The sequence below is a fragment of the Carassius auratus genome, chromosome 28, assembly GCF_003368295.1.
Source record: "Carassius auratus strain Wakin chromosome 28, ASM336829v1, whole genome shotgun sequence".
Classification (NCBI taxonomy): domain Eukaryota; kingdom Metazoa; phylum Chordata; class Actinopteri; order Cypriniformes; family Cyprinidae; genus Carassius; species Carassius auratus.
In genome coordinates, this window is record NC_039270.1 from 16094822 (window position 1) to 16113052 (window position 18231).

Below are 18231 nucleotides of genomic sequence, written 5' to 3' on the forward strand. Positions count from 1 at the left end.
TCATGACACCAACCATGCATTGTTTTAAGGAGACTACACACAAATGTACCCTAAATGGCACCTTCGAATGATTAAACATATGCAAGGAAGACTACACTGTAAAAAATGGCTGTGAAATCTACAGTAATTTACTGTCGATTTCACAGTAACATTACTGTATAAGATTTTTACAGTCAAATATTGTAAAGTTTACAGTAAGACTGTAAAAATCACAGTAGTCCAAGCATTACAGTTGAAATCACAGTAGTCAAAGCATTACTGTAAAAAAATCACAATTTAGCCACTATAGTACTGTAAATAGTAAAGTAAACTACTGTAATTTTCCTTTTTTTATCATATCTTTCTTTGTACCCCTTTCACATGGACAACTCCAGATTATTGTTGTTCATAATTCATTACCGGAATATGATGTAAATACTCGATGGTGAGCTTTAAGTAAAAGTGTAATATTAATAAATTAAAATGTGTCATGTAACTTGTACTCTGATGCACCTGCTGCAGGTTTCTATTCCATACAATATATATTTTTTAAAGAATTCACATAAGATTCCAAGAATATTTTTTGTTAGTTTGTTTGTTTTGTGACTGTAAATGGGTGTTTGGGTGTAAATGGGTGTTAACAGGGCAATAAAATATTTGATAAGCCTTATCTTAAACTTCTCCAAAGTCTCCGCTGACATGGTCTAACAATATAGGCTTCATAAACGCATAATTTTTTGAGATATCATCCTCAGATTTGAACTGAAGCATGACCATTGGTTATAAGTTGCAATAGTATATTCATATAATTATGTATATTAATATTTAAATATTAATATTTTATACATTTAATAAATATAATCTTAATATTTGTTGTTTTTATTTTTGAGCTTATATATCTCGATATTAATAACATCTGATTAATTTTGAGTTTTGAACTTGAGCCAAAACTCTCAAGCTTTGTAAATATATGTAGGTTATGTGTCTATTCAGAATGACTTATGAGCAGCAGCCTTTTTATTTTGGGTAGGCTATGTCATGTGCATTACTTCCCAAAATTGGGGCTGTCTGGTTAACTCATAAATACGTACCATGGGATTTGTATTTTACAAACATCAGTGTTATATATATTTTTTTCCTTCGGAAGCAGGAGAGATAAAGGTGCAAGTTTCCAGAGCTGTTTGGCGAAATCAAAGCGCCAGAGTGGGCGGAGTTTACCCAGTCTAGAACGATCTAGTATCTGTGGGGGAAAAAAGCGCGAAAGAGGCAGCAGCACTTGAATTTCTGACTCGTCGTCAGTGACAGACAAGTTCCGTTAATTCTCAAATCTAAGTTTCTTTACACCCGGTTTTGTCTTGTAACGTTATTTATTTTGTTTTCGTCTTTGTGTTGATTTCTTTAACTTTTTGCCTGAGAGGAATTCAGCGAAAACGTTTCCGTGAGAGCTCCGACGGAGACGTCTTCGCAGCCGTTAACGTTAAGCTCCGTTAATAACAGACTATTACTCAAATTTACGTTTCTTTATACACGGATTTGTCTTGTGGTTGTAAAGTTATTTATTTTGTTTTCGTCTTTGTGTTGATATCTTTCACTTTTTGCCTGAGAGGAATTCAGCGAAAACGTTTCCGTGAGAGCTCCGACGGAGACGTTTTCACAGGCTTTAACATTAATGTATTTTTCCCACCCGTGGCCTCTGCCGGAGTTTCCATCTTGGAATCGCGGATCCTTCACAGACTGCTTATCGGGACTTCCAGAAAATCAGTAAGTAACTCTACCATCACTACTTAGAGCAAAAAATAAAAATAAAAAAAGGAAAAATAGAAAGTTCAGTGCCACACCCTTGTCAGGCTGTGGAAAGCCAAGTGTATACAGCTAGCGCTAGGAGTATAATTAGTTAGCTTTCCATCAAGATGAATTACTCGTGCAAGCACTGTAATTTCACCACAGCTTCAATTACTGCATTTGTTCGTCATTTGAGCATACACAGAAATCTAGCTAACTTTAGATTTCCATGTGGCGTAGCAAAATGCTTTGCCACTTTTGTGACTCGTGGTGCCGTTCAGAGCCACATGTACCGTTTTCACAAGAAGACCGCTAAACCAGTACTTAAAAGGAACATTGATGGAGTTGATTTGGCTTGCTCTGTTGAAGGTTGTAACTATGTGTCAGCAAATTTTCCAAGCTTACATGAACATCTTCAGTGGCATATTAAATATGGCACAGAAGTGTCATGCCCTTATATTAATTGTTTAAAACATTTCCGAGTCCGTTCAACCTTTGCCTCGCACTTGAATCGGAAACACAAGAGTATATCTACTTCTCCACGTATTAGCCAAAGTTCTACCAGTGCTGCTAGTACTAATATCACCTGTGCCTCCATGTCATCAGACAGTGAACTAGATCACACTTTTGAGACCACTTTTGACGATGATAATGACAACACAGAAGATGAAGTGGACACAGATGATTTTATGAACAATCTGGCCATGTTTTATCTCCGAATGCAGGCTAAAATGCTGTTACCAGCCAGTACAATTCAGACCTTAATAGAGGAAATACAAGAGGTACACAACACTGGTTTGACTCATCTATTGTCTAGGATGCATGAAGAGTTAACAAATCTGAATGTCCCTGAAAGTGATATTAAGAGGCTCCTTGATAATCTCTCAAAAGATAACCTTCTGAAAATGTGCAACGAAGGAGTGTTTAGAACAGATCAAACCCGTAAAACCTTCTTTAAGAGCAGATTTAGCTATGTTGAGCCAGTCAAGACTTATTTGGGCATTGATGCTAAAGGCAAAGAGAGGTTCTACCAGTACGTGCCCATCAAGGATACAGTAAAATCACTCCTCTCTCAGAACTCTGTTAAAGAACAGTATGCCCAAGCTAAAGCTGACACAGAAACAAATCCTGATGTTCTGGAAGATGTGAGAGATGGTAGAAACTTTAAAGAGAATATACTTTTACGAGATTCACTATCTTCATTGTCTCTCATCTTGTATCAGGATTCTTTCGAAGTTGCGAACCCACTGGGCTCAGGCAGAAAAAAACACAAAATACTGGCCATGTACATGACACTTGCAGAGATTGCACCACACAACAGGTCTTCCATTGATCCAATGCAACTTGTTATGTTGTGCAGAGAGGAGGATTTCCAATTTTTTGGACAAGAAAAAGTGTTCTCCACTTTAGTCAGTGACTTAAAAGAAATGGAGGAAAATGGAATTGAATATGGTGCTGAGGAGAAAATAAAAGGCTCTGTGATTGCCATTACTGGAGATAATCTGGGGTCACACAGTATTGGCGGGTTTACTGAAAACTTCAGTAAAAGCACACATTTTTGCCGGTACTGTGTCATCGACAGAGTGTCTTTTCAAACAGATCCCTGCAAATCTGGTCCTAAAAGAACCATAGAGAGTTACAAAAATAGTGTGGCAGACCTGGCAGACCAGGAGATGAACAGTGGAGTAAAATTTGACTCAATTTTCAATCAGTTGAAATATTTTCATGTTTGCCAGCCAGGGCTCCCTCCGTGCCTGGGTCATGACCTGTTTGAAGGGGTTGTTTCATTTGATCTTGCTATGTACATTAAGCACTTAGTGACAGTGGGCAAACACTTTACCTATGGTCAACTGAATCGGACTATATCACAGTTCACATACCTAGGCAGTGATGCAAATAACAAGCCATGTGAGGTTAAAACTAATGCGGAGAAGCTGGGAGGACATGCTGCTCAAAACTGGTGCCTCTTACGTCTCTTTCCTATTCTGGTTGGAGACCGAATCAAAAATCCACTTGATGATGAGGTGTGGCAGTTGTGCTTAAAGCTCAGAGAAATTGTGGATTTGATATGTGCACCCAAGATCCATACCAACCAAGTAGCATACCTTAAGATTCTCATTGAGGAATACATCCAGCTAAGAACTGCCACATTCCCAGAAAAGACACTTAAACCCAAACACCACTATCTTGTCCATTACCCAGAACTCATTCTTCAGTTTGGTCCCCTCATTAGGTTGTGGACATTGCGCTTTGAAAGCAAGCACTCATATTTTAAGCAGTGTGCAAGGAAACTGCATAACTTTAAAAACCTCTGCAGTACCTTAGCAGAAAGACACCAGTTGCTACAAGCATATTTACATGCTGGTAACTTATTTCCTCCAACTCTGCAAATGGGCCAACCAAGTAAATTCGATGACCAACTGTACCAGATTGGCATTCAGAGAGCTATCAGTCTCAAGGGTCTCCGCCCAGAAGACACTACTGAAACACCCTCTGTCACTTTCAAAGGCACTCTGTACAAAAGAGGCATGACTGTTGTAGTGGACCAAAATGACACAGGGTATCTACTTGGAAAAATACTGTTGATACTGGTAAACGAGGCAAACGTACATTTTGTTGTCCAGCAGTATCAGTCTGTGCCTGTTGTGGATCTTGGTGTTTATTGCTTACAAAGCAACTCAGAAGCACAATATCAGTGTTTGACTGTAGAGAATCTTGCAGATTATTACCCTCTTTCTGTATATAATCAATTTGGTCTTAATCTTGTTGCTCTGCATCATTCTGTGTTTCAGAAGAATGAGTAATGGACTCCATTGAGAAGGCAATACAGGCCATGCTACCACAGCTAGATGAAGCAAAGCTTGAAACTTTAGTCAATGAGTTGGTGAAAGTAGGTGTTGAAGGACCAGATGATCTGCAGTTTATTCAAGAAGATGACATCAAACATCTGCTCACACCCATTCAGTGCAGAAAAATTATTCATTCCTTGAAAGGTGAGATTAGTTCTTTTAATTAACATATATTAGTTGATCCGCTACAATTAATAACTAAATAAATCCGCAATCATTCAATCATAATTTTGTAAAAAAAAAAAAAAAGAAAAAAAAAAGTGGTTATATGTGGATGTTAGTGTATACCTGGTCCAAGATTCTGTCCCCTTTGGTCAGGCAGGTGACATGTTGATAGAACTTGAGGAGTACAGATTGAGGTTAGAATTATTGAAATCCCCCGCGGCAATAGATGCCCTTCTGGATGTGCAGTTTGCTGTTTGCTAATGGCAGCATATAAAGCCAAATTTGCTTAAAAAAAAAAAAAAAGATGGTATATAAGGGAAAAATAAAAACTATATTCTTGCCTCTGCAATGCTGTCTCTGCACTAGATACAGTTATTCCACGCAAAACTACAGACCCACAACTTTCCAAAGAGCCTAATCACTTGATTATAGGCCCAAGTATGTAAGAACAGTGCAATACAGTACAGAAGGATAGTGGTCGCATTGCAATTGAAAACAGCATTTAAAATATTGCCCATATTCCCCCATCCATGCAGATCCCATAGTCATGCATTGCATTTGCTCTTTTTTTAAACACATTGATTTTAACATACACCTGCAATGCGGCTGGAAAAAAGCACCTCATCAAAAATATTTCAATGTTAACATGTAAAATAATTTTCTTGTTTGCCATCAGTTGACCTCAAATCACCCATCTAGGCTGATTAGTAATTGAGATGAAGCCATGGCAACCATTTTTGAAATGACCCTTTTCCCAAGGTCACATTTAAATACATTGTAGTCTGTTATTTAGTATTTTTTATAGTTTGTATATTTGAACTGTACCAGAATCCAAAAAAACAAACAAAAATCATTTTATATAAATTTTGTTGGTTTAACCCTATATTGACCCACCTATAAGGACTTGACGGCCACCATTTTGATTTTTTTTTTTTTTTTTTTTAGTTTTAGTTTAAGTACCTCTGATACTATTGTAAACCACTAAGAAAACTTTTGTTAGATTTTTTTTTTTTTGGGTCAAACCTTATTTTCACCTGACTATTCTGTGCTTTCACAGTGTGTAATGCAGGTCCTTCAAATCCCCAGCTGAGCCCTTCATCGTCTGAGCCACTGTCAGTTGCCTATTCCAGCACATGCCCCATATCATCTATAAGTCCCATCTCTGCATGGGTGAACAGTTTTGAGGTGCCATGGAACAAAGTGAGGCTGACTCTTAGAAGAGCAGTAGATGCTGGTGAGAGGCCAGCTCCGGATGACCGCAGACACTTGATAAAAGTCACTGTTGATGCGATGAGAGAGCGTTCCTTGAACCCTACTCGCAGAGAGTGTGTGGTAGTGGCTAAAGCTATAACTCAAAAATATCCAAATAGCTTTTTAGACAAAAATGAAGAGGGGGAGCTAATTGGATGTGGGTATTTCAGCGTTATAAATCAGCTCAAAACCAGAGTAGAATATTTGAATCGAGGCAACTCTCTTTCCCGTCTGAGGAAGCACAAACGCACCCAGAGAGATGATGAGGATGGTGATGATGACCAGCCAGCAGTAGCTACATGTGCAAGAATCGACAGTTATGTGTGTGTTCGTTGGCAGCCAGCGGACTATCCAGATGGGGAAACATCAGCATCATTAGAGGAAAAGAAGCTTGAGATGATTGATATATTCAGCCGAGAGGGACTAAAGGGCGCTGAGAGAGGAAGGGTAGAAGACCTAATGGCAATCACTTATGCCAAACAGCGGGAATACATCAACGCAAAGCCTTCCCCAAGCATTCTGGATGTGGGTAAAGAGTGGCCATTTCTCTTTTCACAGAAGTTTTTATTGTCACACTTCACCACTCTCACCAATGTTGAACTATACACAAGACTGAATGAAGATATGGACAAAAAGGGTAAAAGACTCCTGGATTTCTTCAGTAGTCAGATTACAAAGTGGAGGAAAGAAGTAAGAGCTGTTCTGAAGGAAGCCATAAAGAAGGACCGAGAAGGATCTGATGGCCTAGCAGCGATGCTTGTGATGTTGGCACACTTCAAAGAGCAAGAGGAGTCACTTTTTCTCATTGCTGATGTAAGTTCCTTAATTATTTAAATCTTTTATTTGGAGTTTTCAACAATTAATTGTCACATTTATTGTGGAAGAATCATTTTCCCTGATTAGAGTGAACCCCCCCCCCCCCCCCCTCCTCAAATTGTTAATGCAGGTTGACGAACCTCCAGTTTTTCAAGTAAATACAGGTTTGTGTCAGGTTGATGTTATTGGTGGTTGAGCACTTTTTCCTTGATAGACCTCACCTCACAATATAACCCACATGGTGCAAGCTTCTATCTCAATTCCTGGGTAAATGCTGGGTAAAGTCACTGTGAGCACAATATTTTAATTAAGAGAAAATTGATGTAGTGTTGTAATTGATAAAGATATTGTGGTACTTAGTTAATTTTTTGTGTAAACCTTTCACAAACCTTCAGAGCAAAAAAAAAAAAAGGACCATTGCTCATTGCTTCCTTATTAACAAATTTCAAAAAGCTTTTTCTATCCTAGAGATAATATACAGTCTACCTTGTTTCAAGTAACTCTTATCTTTGCTGGCATAGGAGACTACCACTCCCGCAGACGCAGAGGCCCAGCTGTCTCTCCCAGTCACTCCAAGGATCATCATGCTTGGTAAGTTTCACATTCAATGTTAACGAATCCTTTGAATGTATAGGGCACAAGCAAAGCAAAGTTTCTGGAAAACACTAGTGAATGTGTGTTGTGTCATTCTCTGCTTCTGCACCAGTCAGTAACAGCACAGTCACTCCAAATTTAAGTTATGTGGAGTAATCTCTCATCTTTAGTAGCCACCTATAATGTCGTGATTGCTATTTCAGATTGCTTGCTATGCCTGTATCACTCATAGTTTTTCTATCAGCAAACCAGTTATTGCTGCTTAAAGGATTAGTTCGCCTCAAAATGAAAATTTCCTAATAATTTACTCTCACCCCAATGCCATCCAAGATATCCATCTCTTTCTTTCCTCAGTGGAAGAGAAATTAAGTCTGAGGAAAACATTTCTGGATTTTTCTTTGAATAATGGACTTCAATTGTAACCAACGTTTTGAAGTCCAAATCAATGCAGTTCAATTGTTAGGATTGAGCTGGGAACTACATCATCACATCGAAAGGTCGCGCTCCATTTCGCTGGCCATCTTTGTGTATTTCCACCGGCGATATCGAGCGCAACCTTTCGACATGTAGTTCCCAGCTCAATCCTAACAATTGTAGTTAAAAAGTATATAAATTATTATAATTTTTTTTTTAGAAAATGACCAATCATTTCGCTAGATAAAACCCTAATCCTCAGCTGGGATCCTGCACAGCCCGTTGAAGCACTTCATCTTTGAAACTGCATTGATTTAGACTTCAAAACGTTGGTTACAATTGAAGTCCATTATTCGAAGAAAAATCCAGAAATGTTTTAATCAGACTTAATTTCTCTTCCACTGAGGAAAGAAAGACATGGATATCTTGGATGGCATTGGGGTGAGTAAATTATTAGGAAGTTTTCATTTTGAGGTGAACTAATCCTTTAAAGGAACACTCCTTTTTTTGAAATAGGGCTTATTCACATTATTTCCTGCATTTAGATAGGTGGGCAAATGCATTTTTGTGTCAGTGCATGCATTGTTTTAGTTTGACTGGGTCGGCGTTAGCTTAGCTTAGCACAATGAATGGAATCCTTTGTTGCCAGCTAGCATGGCCTGAGTAAAAGTGATCAAAATTTTTTAAAAAACCCACCTAATTACTTCTTGTGGCCTGCGTATTCACAACGAGTACAAATAGCGATCCAGATTAACACTAGGCGATTTCCTAGGCAGATATTGACTTGGGACTATATCATGGGGAAGCACAGGCGAAGCACTGCTACTTCGTCGCAGAGATATCACGCAACACATGAAAACATCAACTCTATGTGAATACAGGTATAATATGGGTCGGTCTATACATGCGTCATGATTAAAATAATCACTTACTCTGTGGACAGCTGTCCATTTGGTCCATTCGGCGTGGGGCGTTTTTTCCAGTTCACTTTGTCACACCGGAAAAAAAAATCGAGTACTGCAGAATGGATCAGCGCCGTGAAATCCTCTGTAGATGTGACACACACAACTTCGGGCACGCTCATCTTGATTTGACGTGTTGAGCCTGGTCATCAATGGCAAAAACATGTCCCACTCTCTACAGCACAGACACTCTATTTCCGTCGGCATAGATTGGCATATTCCCCCACATTCACACCACCAGTTCATGTTGGCTCTCATCCTCACGTCCTCAGGCTGTTGAGCGAATGCAACCTCCTCCTCCTGTCGTTCTATTTCCAAAGCACGCAGCTCGTCTTCTGTAAACTCTGGTTCAAATAGGTATGGTTCTGGTTCTTGACTGTCTGAGAAGTCACCCTCTTCGTCTCTCTCAAAATCAGCCATGTTCATCGCCATTCGTGTACTGTAAGGAAAATAGCCAGGCAGCTACTATTCACGCCGGTATGTTGACGGAAGTCGTGGGATTTCATGTGTTGCGTGATATATCTGCGCCGAAGTAGCAGTGCTTCGCCTAAGCAGCAGTGCTTCGCCTGTGCTTCCCCATAATATAGTCCCAAGTCAATATCTGCCTAGGAAATCGCCTAGTGTTAATCTGGATCGCTATTTGTACTCATTGTGAATACGCAGGCCACAAGAAGTAATTAGGTGGGTTTTTTTTTATTTTTTTGATCACTTTTACTCAGGCCATGCTAGCTGGCAACAAAGGATTCCATTCATTGTGCTAAGCTAAGCTAACGCCGACCCAGTCAAACTAAAACAATGCATGCACTGACACAAAAATGCATTTGCCCACCTATCTAAATGTAGGAAATAATGTGAATAAGCCCTATTTCAAAAAAAGGAGTGTTCCTTTAAAGGGTTAGTTCAGCCAAAAATAAAAATTATGTCATTAATGACTCACCCTCATGTCGTTCCAAACCCGTAAGACCTCTTCGTAACACGGTTTAAGATATTTTAGGTTTAGTCCGAGAGCTTTCTGACCCTCCATTGAGAATGTATGTACGGTATACTGTCCACGTCCAGAGAGGTAATAAAAACATCATCAAAGTAGTCCATGTGACATCAGAGGGTCCGTTAGAATTTGTTGAAGCATCGAATATACATTTTGCTACAAAAATAACAAAAATTACGACTTTATTCAGCATTTTCTTCTCTTCCGGGTCTGTTGTGAGCGCGTTCACAACACTGCAGTGACGCCCCTGACGTACAATGCTGCTGACGTGTTTTCTTTGTTATTGGTTGCACCAGAAAACACGTCAGCAGCGTCGTACGTCAACAGTCGCGTTCACAACAGACACGGAAGAGAAGACAATCCTGAATAAAGTCGTAGTTTTTGCTATTTTTGGACCAAAATGTATTTTCGATGCTTCAAAAAATTCTAACTGACCATCTGATGTCACACGGACTACTTTGATGATGTTTTTATTACCTTTCTGGACATGGACAGTAGACCGTACACACAGCTTCAATGGAGGGACTGAGAGCTCTCGGACTAAATCTAAAATATCTTAAACTGTGTTCCGAAAATAAAAGGAGGTCTTATGGGTTTGGAACGACATGAGGGTGAGTCATTAATGACATAATTTTCATTTTTGGCTGAACTAACCCTTTAATGCATTGCTTCGAAGATATGTATGCTCCCTGCCCTGTTTTTACAATAATTTATGTGGAGAAAATCTTTTATAGAATGTATTACTATGAAATATAATTTGTGATGACTCTTGTCTTTACTAAGGAGAGACAATCCTGACTGCAAAAAAATGGATGCTGTCGATCGAGGGGAGGGTCGTAATCCCACCTGGTGCTCACATGGCAGACTTCACCACTGCCTTGGCCGCTCTCTTCGCCTGTTACTATGTATTCAACCTAGAGTATCAGGTGGAAGCCAGCACAACACTGGAGTTTGTTCAGAGGTATTTTTTATCTTAAATAGTTTGATTACAGTGTAAAAGCAAATTGACAATTGAAAAGCTGTTCAAAATCATCTTCTCCCTTTAAAATTAGGGGTGTGAACTGACACTGGTCTCACGGTTCGGTTCGATTACGATTATCATGTCATCGATTCAGTTCAATTCTATATCACAATGCATCGCGATGCACCGCATACTCAATTTGACATTTTTCTTCAAAAGTGATGAGTGCGCGTGTGTGTGCTCGCCTGTTCAAACAGTAACATTCCAGTTGGGAGTAAAGCTTGTTTATGCCATTAAGAAAAGAAAAATCTGTCATATAAATTGTTTTAAAGAAATATTCATTTAAAAGCAGCGTTTATTAATCGGTGTATTATGTTACCATTAAAGATGCACGCATCAACCGTCGCTGAGTCCGCTGTTGAAGGTAACTATCATCCATTTATAATCACGCATAACAACACAGAATAATAGTAATTTGACCATCGGGTGCGGATACTTAAGTCAGAGAAAATTGTTGGGGCGGGTGGATGATTTATTTTTGGCTGTGGATTCAGCGTTGGAGCTCGTCCGTGCATCTCTAAAAGCAATCAGACTCTGCCAGGCGTTAACAGCTCGGGGTGAAAACGGCTAACGTGGTTTATCAAGTTAGTGGTATTACCTCCTGCATATTCTATTTGTGCGTGACATGAGTGCACAAAGTGCGTCTTCTTCAGGATGTGCTTACCAGGTTGTTCATAAAAGCTGAAATGTGCCCAGATGTAGGCTTTAAAGGTAGTTGGAGCATCTTTAATTACTTGCACTCGCGTCTCGCCTCCCTCTGCCATTGTATGCTACCGCGACAAATGACGTCAGAAAAGTGTCAGTACATTATAATCGGTTATGGTCTATTACTGAACCGATACCGTATCGTCCTCATCTGCATCGTAGAAACGATAAATTTTGACACCCCTATTTAAAATGTTATGTAATTGGGCTGGGCGATATGGCTGAAAACTGTATCACAATATAAGTGTTTCATATTGGTCGATATCGATAATTATTGATATTTTTATGACCTATTTAAAATAAGGACCAGGAGAAAAATATATTACATTTAAACATTTTTATTTTAAACTTAAAGGATTAGTTCACCTCAAAACGAAAATTTCTTTCTTTCTTCAGTGGAAAAGAAATTAAGTTTTTTGAGGAAACAATAGCAACCAATGGTGTGATTAGCAAAGGACAAAAAAGCAGGAAAATATAATGCGCACCTATCATGACGCAGTGACAGCACGTGTGATTATTCCAGTAGTTAGGACATCGCACAAGATTTGTGTTAACACAGAACACATTTCATCACTGGATAGTGTTTGTCGTTTATTTAAAGTGTGGTTTATGTCAGCTGAATGTGCTGAACGCTTTTCAGAGAAGATAAGGCAACGTTATTTTAGTACAATTCACACCCAGCAGTAATTCAGGGAAAAAAATCTCGGAATGCTTCACCTGAAACTTCGGTCTTCCGACCTATCATTGTGTCAGTTCTCAATTGATTTTGATGGTAATATAAATTTTAATTAATATGCGCGAAGAAGGGAGAGAGAGCAAGACAGTTTGAAGACTTTGAGAGTGTGCGCGCGATGCCGGAGGAGGGGCTCTCTTTCTCTCTCTGCTCGTTCTCTCAGTAACGTGCGCTTGCCTGTCAGAATTGGCGCAGCAGTCAGTCATCTTATCTACATCACCGATCAAACAAGGCTTTCCACTTATCACTCCACGCCGGTTCTGTTATTGAAGAATCCAACACGAGACAACGATATGGTGCAACTAAACTGTTACATGATTGGCTGGTAGTGTGTTACTCCCTATGTTGCTAGGTTACCAGTGAGTGAGTGCCTTTGTTCATGCAAAGAAAAAAAAAAAATCGAACGTTTTATCGAACGCATTTTTTATTGATATTGATTACATGTCTATCGCGATACATATTGTTAATGTTTTATGGCCCAGCCCTATTATGTAAAGTATCTGAGTATCTAAATAGTGTAGGTTGAAGCCTCCTAACAATTTGAATGCTTTAGGAGGATTGTTGGGCATGTACACACTATATTTTTTACATAAAACCTTTTGGGAGTAATTAAGCTCTTAATTCTTCATTTTTTTTTTCAGGCCATCTGATGTTGAGAATATATCTTCTGGTTGAAGAATTGTAGCTTGTTCAGGAGGTTCTCTGTTGTTTTCCACGTCTCAGATCTTTAAAGGAGTATGGTGTTAATGCTTGAGTCGAATAGCCGTAGTTTGGTCTTGAGTGTCAAATGCAGCTCTTGCCTTGCCCATTCTTGTGGTTAACCATCAAGCTGGCCAGTGTCTTTCTGTTTGCACTTTGGTCGTTGTGCTAATGTGGAGACCTGTCTCAGCTGACTTCTGTTCTACCCCTCTCAGTTTCTCTTACATTTGTTGGTGTTTTTGGGACAGTAATGTGATATAATCTGCAAAGTCTAGGTCGTCCAGTTGTGTAAATGGGGTCCATTGGATCCCATTGCGCCTGTTGTCAGTGGCTTGCAGCATGATCTAGTCGGCTGCATGATCTAGTCGGCCGCATGATCTAGTCGTCCTTCGAAGAGGAATGGTAATCGAGAAAGTAGACAGCCTTGACTAACTCCTGTTGAGATGTGAAATGCCTCTGTCAGCTGGCCTTTATGTATGATTCTACATTGCTCACTGCACTTACAGTTATTCATTAATGTGCGCATATTGTCCCATCCCCTAATTCCTATACTCATGTTCATAGGTTTTTAGTCAGGATTAATCCTGACTCCAACAAGTGCACTGCCAAGGAGCAGATGAGCAAGACGACTGGGAGAGTGGTGAAGCGGAAGACTTCATACATGAACCCCCATGTAATCTCCTTCATCAGGGACTTCACGGAGTTCTATTTGCTAACTGACTAGATACAGGTGAGGTTCTGATAATAGCTTTAATAATAATTATAATACAATTAATAATATAGGTATCTGTGGGTTTAATATAATTAATCATAATTTGATAATAATAATAATAATAATAATAATTATTAGGAATGCACCAATACTGGTATCGATATCGGGCCGATACTAAGCTCAATTTTCTCGTACTCGTAAAAATGATTTTTTTTTTACTCCGATACCAACAACCGATACCAGGCGTGTAAATAGTGTTTGTGTTTAGAAAAAGAAACACTGACAACAGAGGGTATAATGGGGATAAAAAAGGCAGTATATGAAGTAAATCTATCTTACTAGTGAAATATTAAACGAAATATAGTAACACACATTGCTTTGGTGCGCGAGCTGAGAGAAAAACGTGCTGTGGCTTGAGCGTGCAGCGGGACAGACGCGTGAGCTAGTTGAGCGCATCCATTTATCCAAACGTCATTGGAAAGTTTGTAGTTCAGTCAGATGTAAATGGCAAAGAAAGTCAAACAAGACAATGTAGCTTATCAACGTTAACTGACGAGAGAGAGAGACTTGTTGATTGCTCTTGATTGACTAAATCATATATGTAAGTAAAACATAAACTGTTACCTTATTTATTAGGGCTGGGTAAAAAAATATAGATTTTTTTATTTTAATTGATTCTCATTTTTGCAAAACTGATACTGATTCTTAAACATTTTCATCGAGACATCAGTAGCTATATTACTAATATCAGTGATACACGCCTTCATTCATAAAAATATTCCATTAACATATAGGGCTGGGTAGGGGTGGGTACCGAAAGCTGGTATTAAACGGGCCCCGGGGCTGAATTTTGAAAGACCGCTGTATCGATAAGCTCGGACGTTATCGGTTATGCTGTTGGTACTTGGAAAAATACACGTAATGTTATTATTGCTATAAAGACGTTTTATTTCGCCAACCTTTTCTATATACCATAATATTAAACCATTTGTCTGTGATGCATTTTTGCTATTCGCAGTCCGAGACAGAGAGATGTCCACAGTGCGCACATGACAGCCCTAATGAGTGACGTTGGAGGACAGAACTAAACATTCAAACATAGCCTGGTTACACTTCAGATTTGTGATTACTCTGATTTTATTTTAGATTTTGGCTTCCAAAGATTATAATAATAATATATTTGAGGTAAAACCATTAAAAACTATAGCTGCATTCTGTATAGCGCAACTTAATTCCCTTTGCAGCAGTAGGCTACGCTCTCATTTTTCCCTAAAACTTAAACGTCACGACAGAATCAGATTCAGCATTCAGTGATTGTTGTAAAATGCAGTCTAGCTACTGTTGCTAAATTGTGGAGACGCGTTTAATAATAAAAAGAGCTATTAATAGCACAAAAATATGCTCATGAGATGCTGTTCCCAAGGTGGCGCACGCAACGAGATGAGCAAATTATACTTTCAGTTTCATGTGCACATCTAAACTAGCAAATGTACACAAAAATATGTCTAAAATGGACGTAGGTATGGAAATAGTTGTCAGAAAATATAGCGCATCAGTCGCCTATTAGATCTGCACTCGGTCTTAAAGGGTCAGTGTCTAACAAACATGCTGACGATTGCACCATTACTGTGAATTAAACAAAAAAAAGGCTTAAATGAATAACTTCAGCTTTAATAAGCATTAATCTATCTATGATAAACGATGCAGCGTTATTTTACATTTGATTGCTTTACTAGAATTCTGTTTAGACCATACCTGAACAGTAGTAGACCTTCCTGAAATGAAAGCACTGTGTAGGCCTATATAATGTGTATCTTTGTTAATTGTTTATCTTTTGTTATGTATATATATATAATATATATATATATATATATATATATATATTTATCAAAGAGTACCGACAAGAATACCGTTAAAGTATCGGATCGATCGATCGAAGCCGTATCGGTAAGAGTAGTAATACCATTAAAACCTTAACGATTCAGATATTCCAATTCGATTTCGATTCGCAAGCTTTCGATTCTTGATTTTAAATTAATAATAAGAAATTAAGAGCCACAAACCTGTATATTAAACTCTTTTTATTTTAGGTACACTTGGGTACATTAAAACAGAACCCAACTCTATATTTCAAATGAATAGAGAGGATTTTTATGCAAGTCAGAACAGTCGCTTGCCTTGATCAAACATGATCAGGTTATTTTATGTTTAAGATTTAACATGCATAAAATCTCACAGCATTAGCTGTAACATGGAGGCTGCAAGCCAACAGTGTAGGAAAACTAATACCGGCTTTTGGGTGATAGATAAATATCAGGGTCTGAATTGCGTTTCATTATTCAGTTAAAAGAAAATTATTAACTCACCCTCCATTTCTCTCAGCCGCCAAAACGAATTTTTGTCCCGCCAAAGCCATTTGAATGGTGTGATGTAGATGACTGCTGCACTTGTGACAGGGCGCATGTTACTGATAGAACGAGCAGAGAGCCCTGGCCGCGCACGCACTCTCACAGTCGTCAAACTGTCTTGCTCTCTCTCGCTCCCTCAGGCATGTTCCTGTGGCTCAGTGGTGTAGAGCATTGCGTTAGCAGCGCAAAAGGTTATGGGTTCAATTCCCAGGGGAACACATGTTAGGAAATAAATGTTAGCCTGAATGCACTGCAAGTCGCTTTGGATAAAAGCATCTGCTAAATGCATAAATGTAAATCTAAATATTAATCAAAATCAATTGAGAATTGACATGATGGTAAAAGATCGGAAGACCGAAGTTCATGTCGAGCATTCAGAGATTTTGTTTCCCCTGAATTACCGCTGGGTGTGAATTGTGCTAAAGAAAACGTTGCCTTATGTACTCTGAAAATTGTTCTGCATCACCTGAAATATAAACACTTTCAATAAACAAACAAAAAACTATCCAGTGATGAAATGTTTCCTGTGTTGACAAAAATCTTGTGCAATGTCCTAAACTCCCGGGATAATAAAGCGCGTGCCATAGTCCGCTACTGACACGTCCGATTCTCGAACTAATGACTCATTTGAACTGATTACATTTAATGAATGGTTAAAACAACTGATCTGTCCAACACTGAACTCGCGAGTCGTCTGAATCGGTGTATAACAAATTGGTAACACTTTACAATATGGTTCGATTTATTAAACTGGTTAACTACATTAGTTAACATTAACTAATAATAAACTGCACTTCTACAGCATTTATTAATCTTTCTAAATGTTAATTTCACTATTTACTAGTAGCCTACATTATTAAAATAAAAAGTTGTATTTGTTAAAAGAACACTCCCCTTTTTTTGGAAATAGGCTCATTTTACAACTCCCCCAGAGTTAAACAGTTTAGTTTTACCATTTACAGTTCAGCTGATCTAATGTGTTTTCTTCTTTAATTTCAGGGCTCCAACTAGGATTCTAGGTCTCCAAGGTCAGGGCATGCAAGAGGCCATAGTGGCAGGGGAAGTTTATTTTCCTTTCTGTTTTAAATGTTCATGCAAATGTTAAATTTTTTTTTTTTTTTTTTAAATGTTCAATGTTTTATTTTATTTCAGTATTGCCATAGTGTTATTTATTACTCTTTAGAATGTGGTAATAATCAGTTATTTAAAAGCTTCAAAGTAGTTAAATATTTTGACCGTGTTGTATCAATTTGCGTTATTGTTCTGCCATAGCAACCAGTCATGTGGAACTAGTGAATGAACTAGTAATAGTTTGCTCTGTAACTTTACAAAACTTGTAATGAAATAGCCTCGTTTTGTAAAATTTTCTTAAGTCAGTAATTAAATTTAGCAACAGTAGAATACGCAGATAATAGACTTCACGCCATTAAAAATTACAAACACAGAGGGCCCTATCTTGCACCCAGCGCAATTGACTTTGTACACCGACGCATGTGTCATTCCTATTTTGCACCCGCGCAAAGCGCGCTTTTCCCTCCACGGAAGCACGTCGCTAAACTAGTGAATGAACTTGCGCTCCCTGGGCGGATCAGCGCAAAAAAGGAGGCGTGTTCCGGCGCAAACGATCCCTGGTGCTATTTTGCTGTTCCATTAAACAATTGCGCCACTGACCAGAAAAAACCTAGTCTAAAGTCAGTGGCGCGTTGCGCGTTGTTCATTATGCTATTTTAAGGGCGCATGCTTGGCCATAATGTATAGCGTGCACAACGCGCATACACTTTGCTCATGTAATCTACACAGATGCAACAGTTATTTTTGCAAATCATAAATTGTTACACTAAAAAAATATTAACACATGAGATGACGGAAATCATTGTGGTGTGACACGAAGATGTGAAAAAAAATAGGCATAAAACTAGCTCACAAATTATTCAGGCTAATTATTCTCCCATCCCCATACAACACAACTTCTCTGTCTTTCACTGCTCTTACAAGAACATCAGTCTCCTCGGCTGTGAACCGCCCCTGGCGTGCGTCTGGTAAATACGCCACAATAATAGCAATCCGTAATGGAACTTGCGCACCTGCTTTTAAAGGGAATGTTGGATGACGCTCTGATTGGTTTATTTCACGTTACGCCCAAACCACACCTA

At 38.7% G+C, this 18231-nt stretch overlaps 2 protein-coding genes across 4 annotated transcripts in view; one reads left to right on the forward strand and one right to left on the reverse strand.

The window, feature by feature from the left end:
- Positions 1–18231, reverse strand: part of LOC113046992 (RNA binding protein fox-1 homolog 1) — a 271768-nt gene that overhangs the window by 180784 nt on the left and 72753 nt on the right. The window lies entirely within an intron of this gene.
- Positions 1140–17518, forward strand: LOC113046991 (uncharacterized). Of its 2 annotated transcripts, XM_026208188.1 has the most exons (7): positions 1140–1740; positions 4554–4754; positions 5833–6839; positions 7364–7433; positions 10584–10761; positions 13523–13688; positions 17078–17518. In XM_026208188.1, exons 2-6 carry the CDS (start codon positions 4565–4567, stop codon positions 13680–13682), a joined length of 1605 nt encoding a protein of 534 aa, XP_026063973.1. In that variant the 5' UTR covers positions 1140–1740; positions 4554–4564; the 3' UTR covers positions 13683–13688; positions 17078–17518. The 2 variants fall into 2 exon arrangements, with proteins under 2 accessions (XP_026063973.1, XP_026063974.1); XM_026208189.1 differs by lacking the exon at positions 1140–1740 and having other exon boundaries at positions 4376–4754.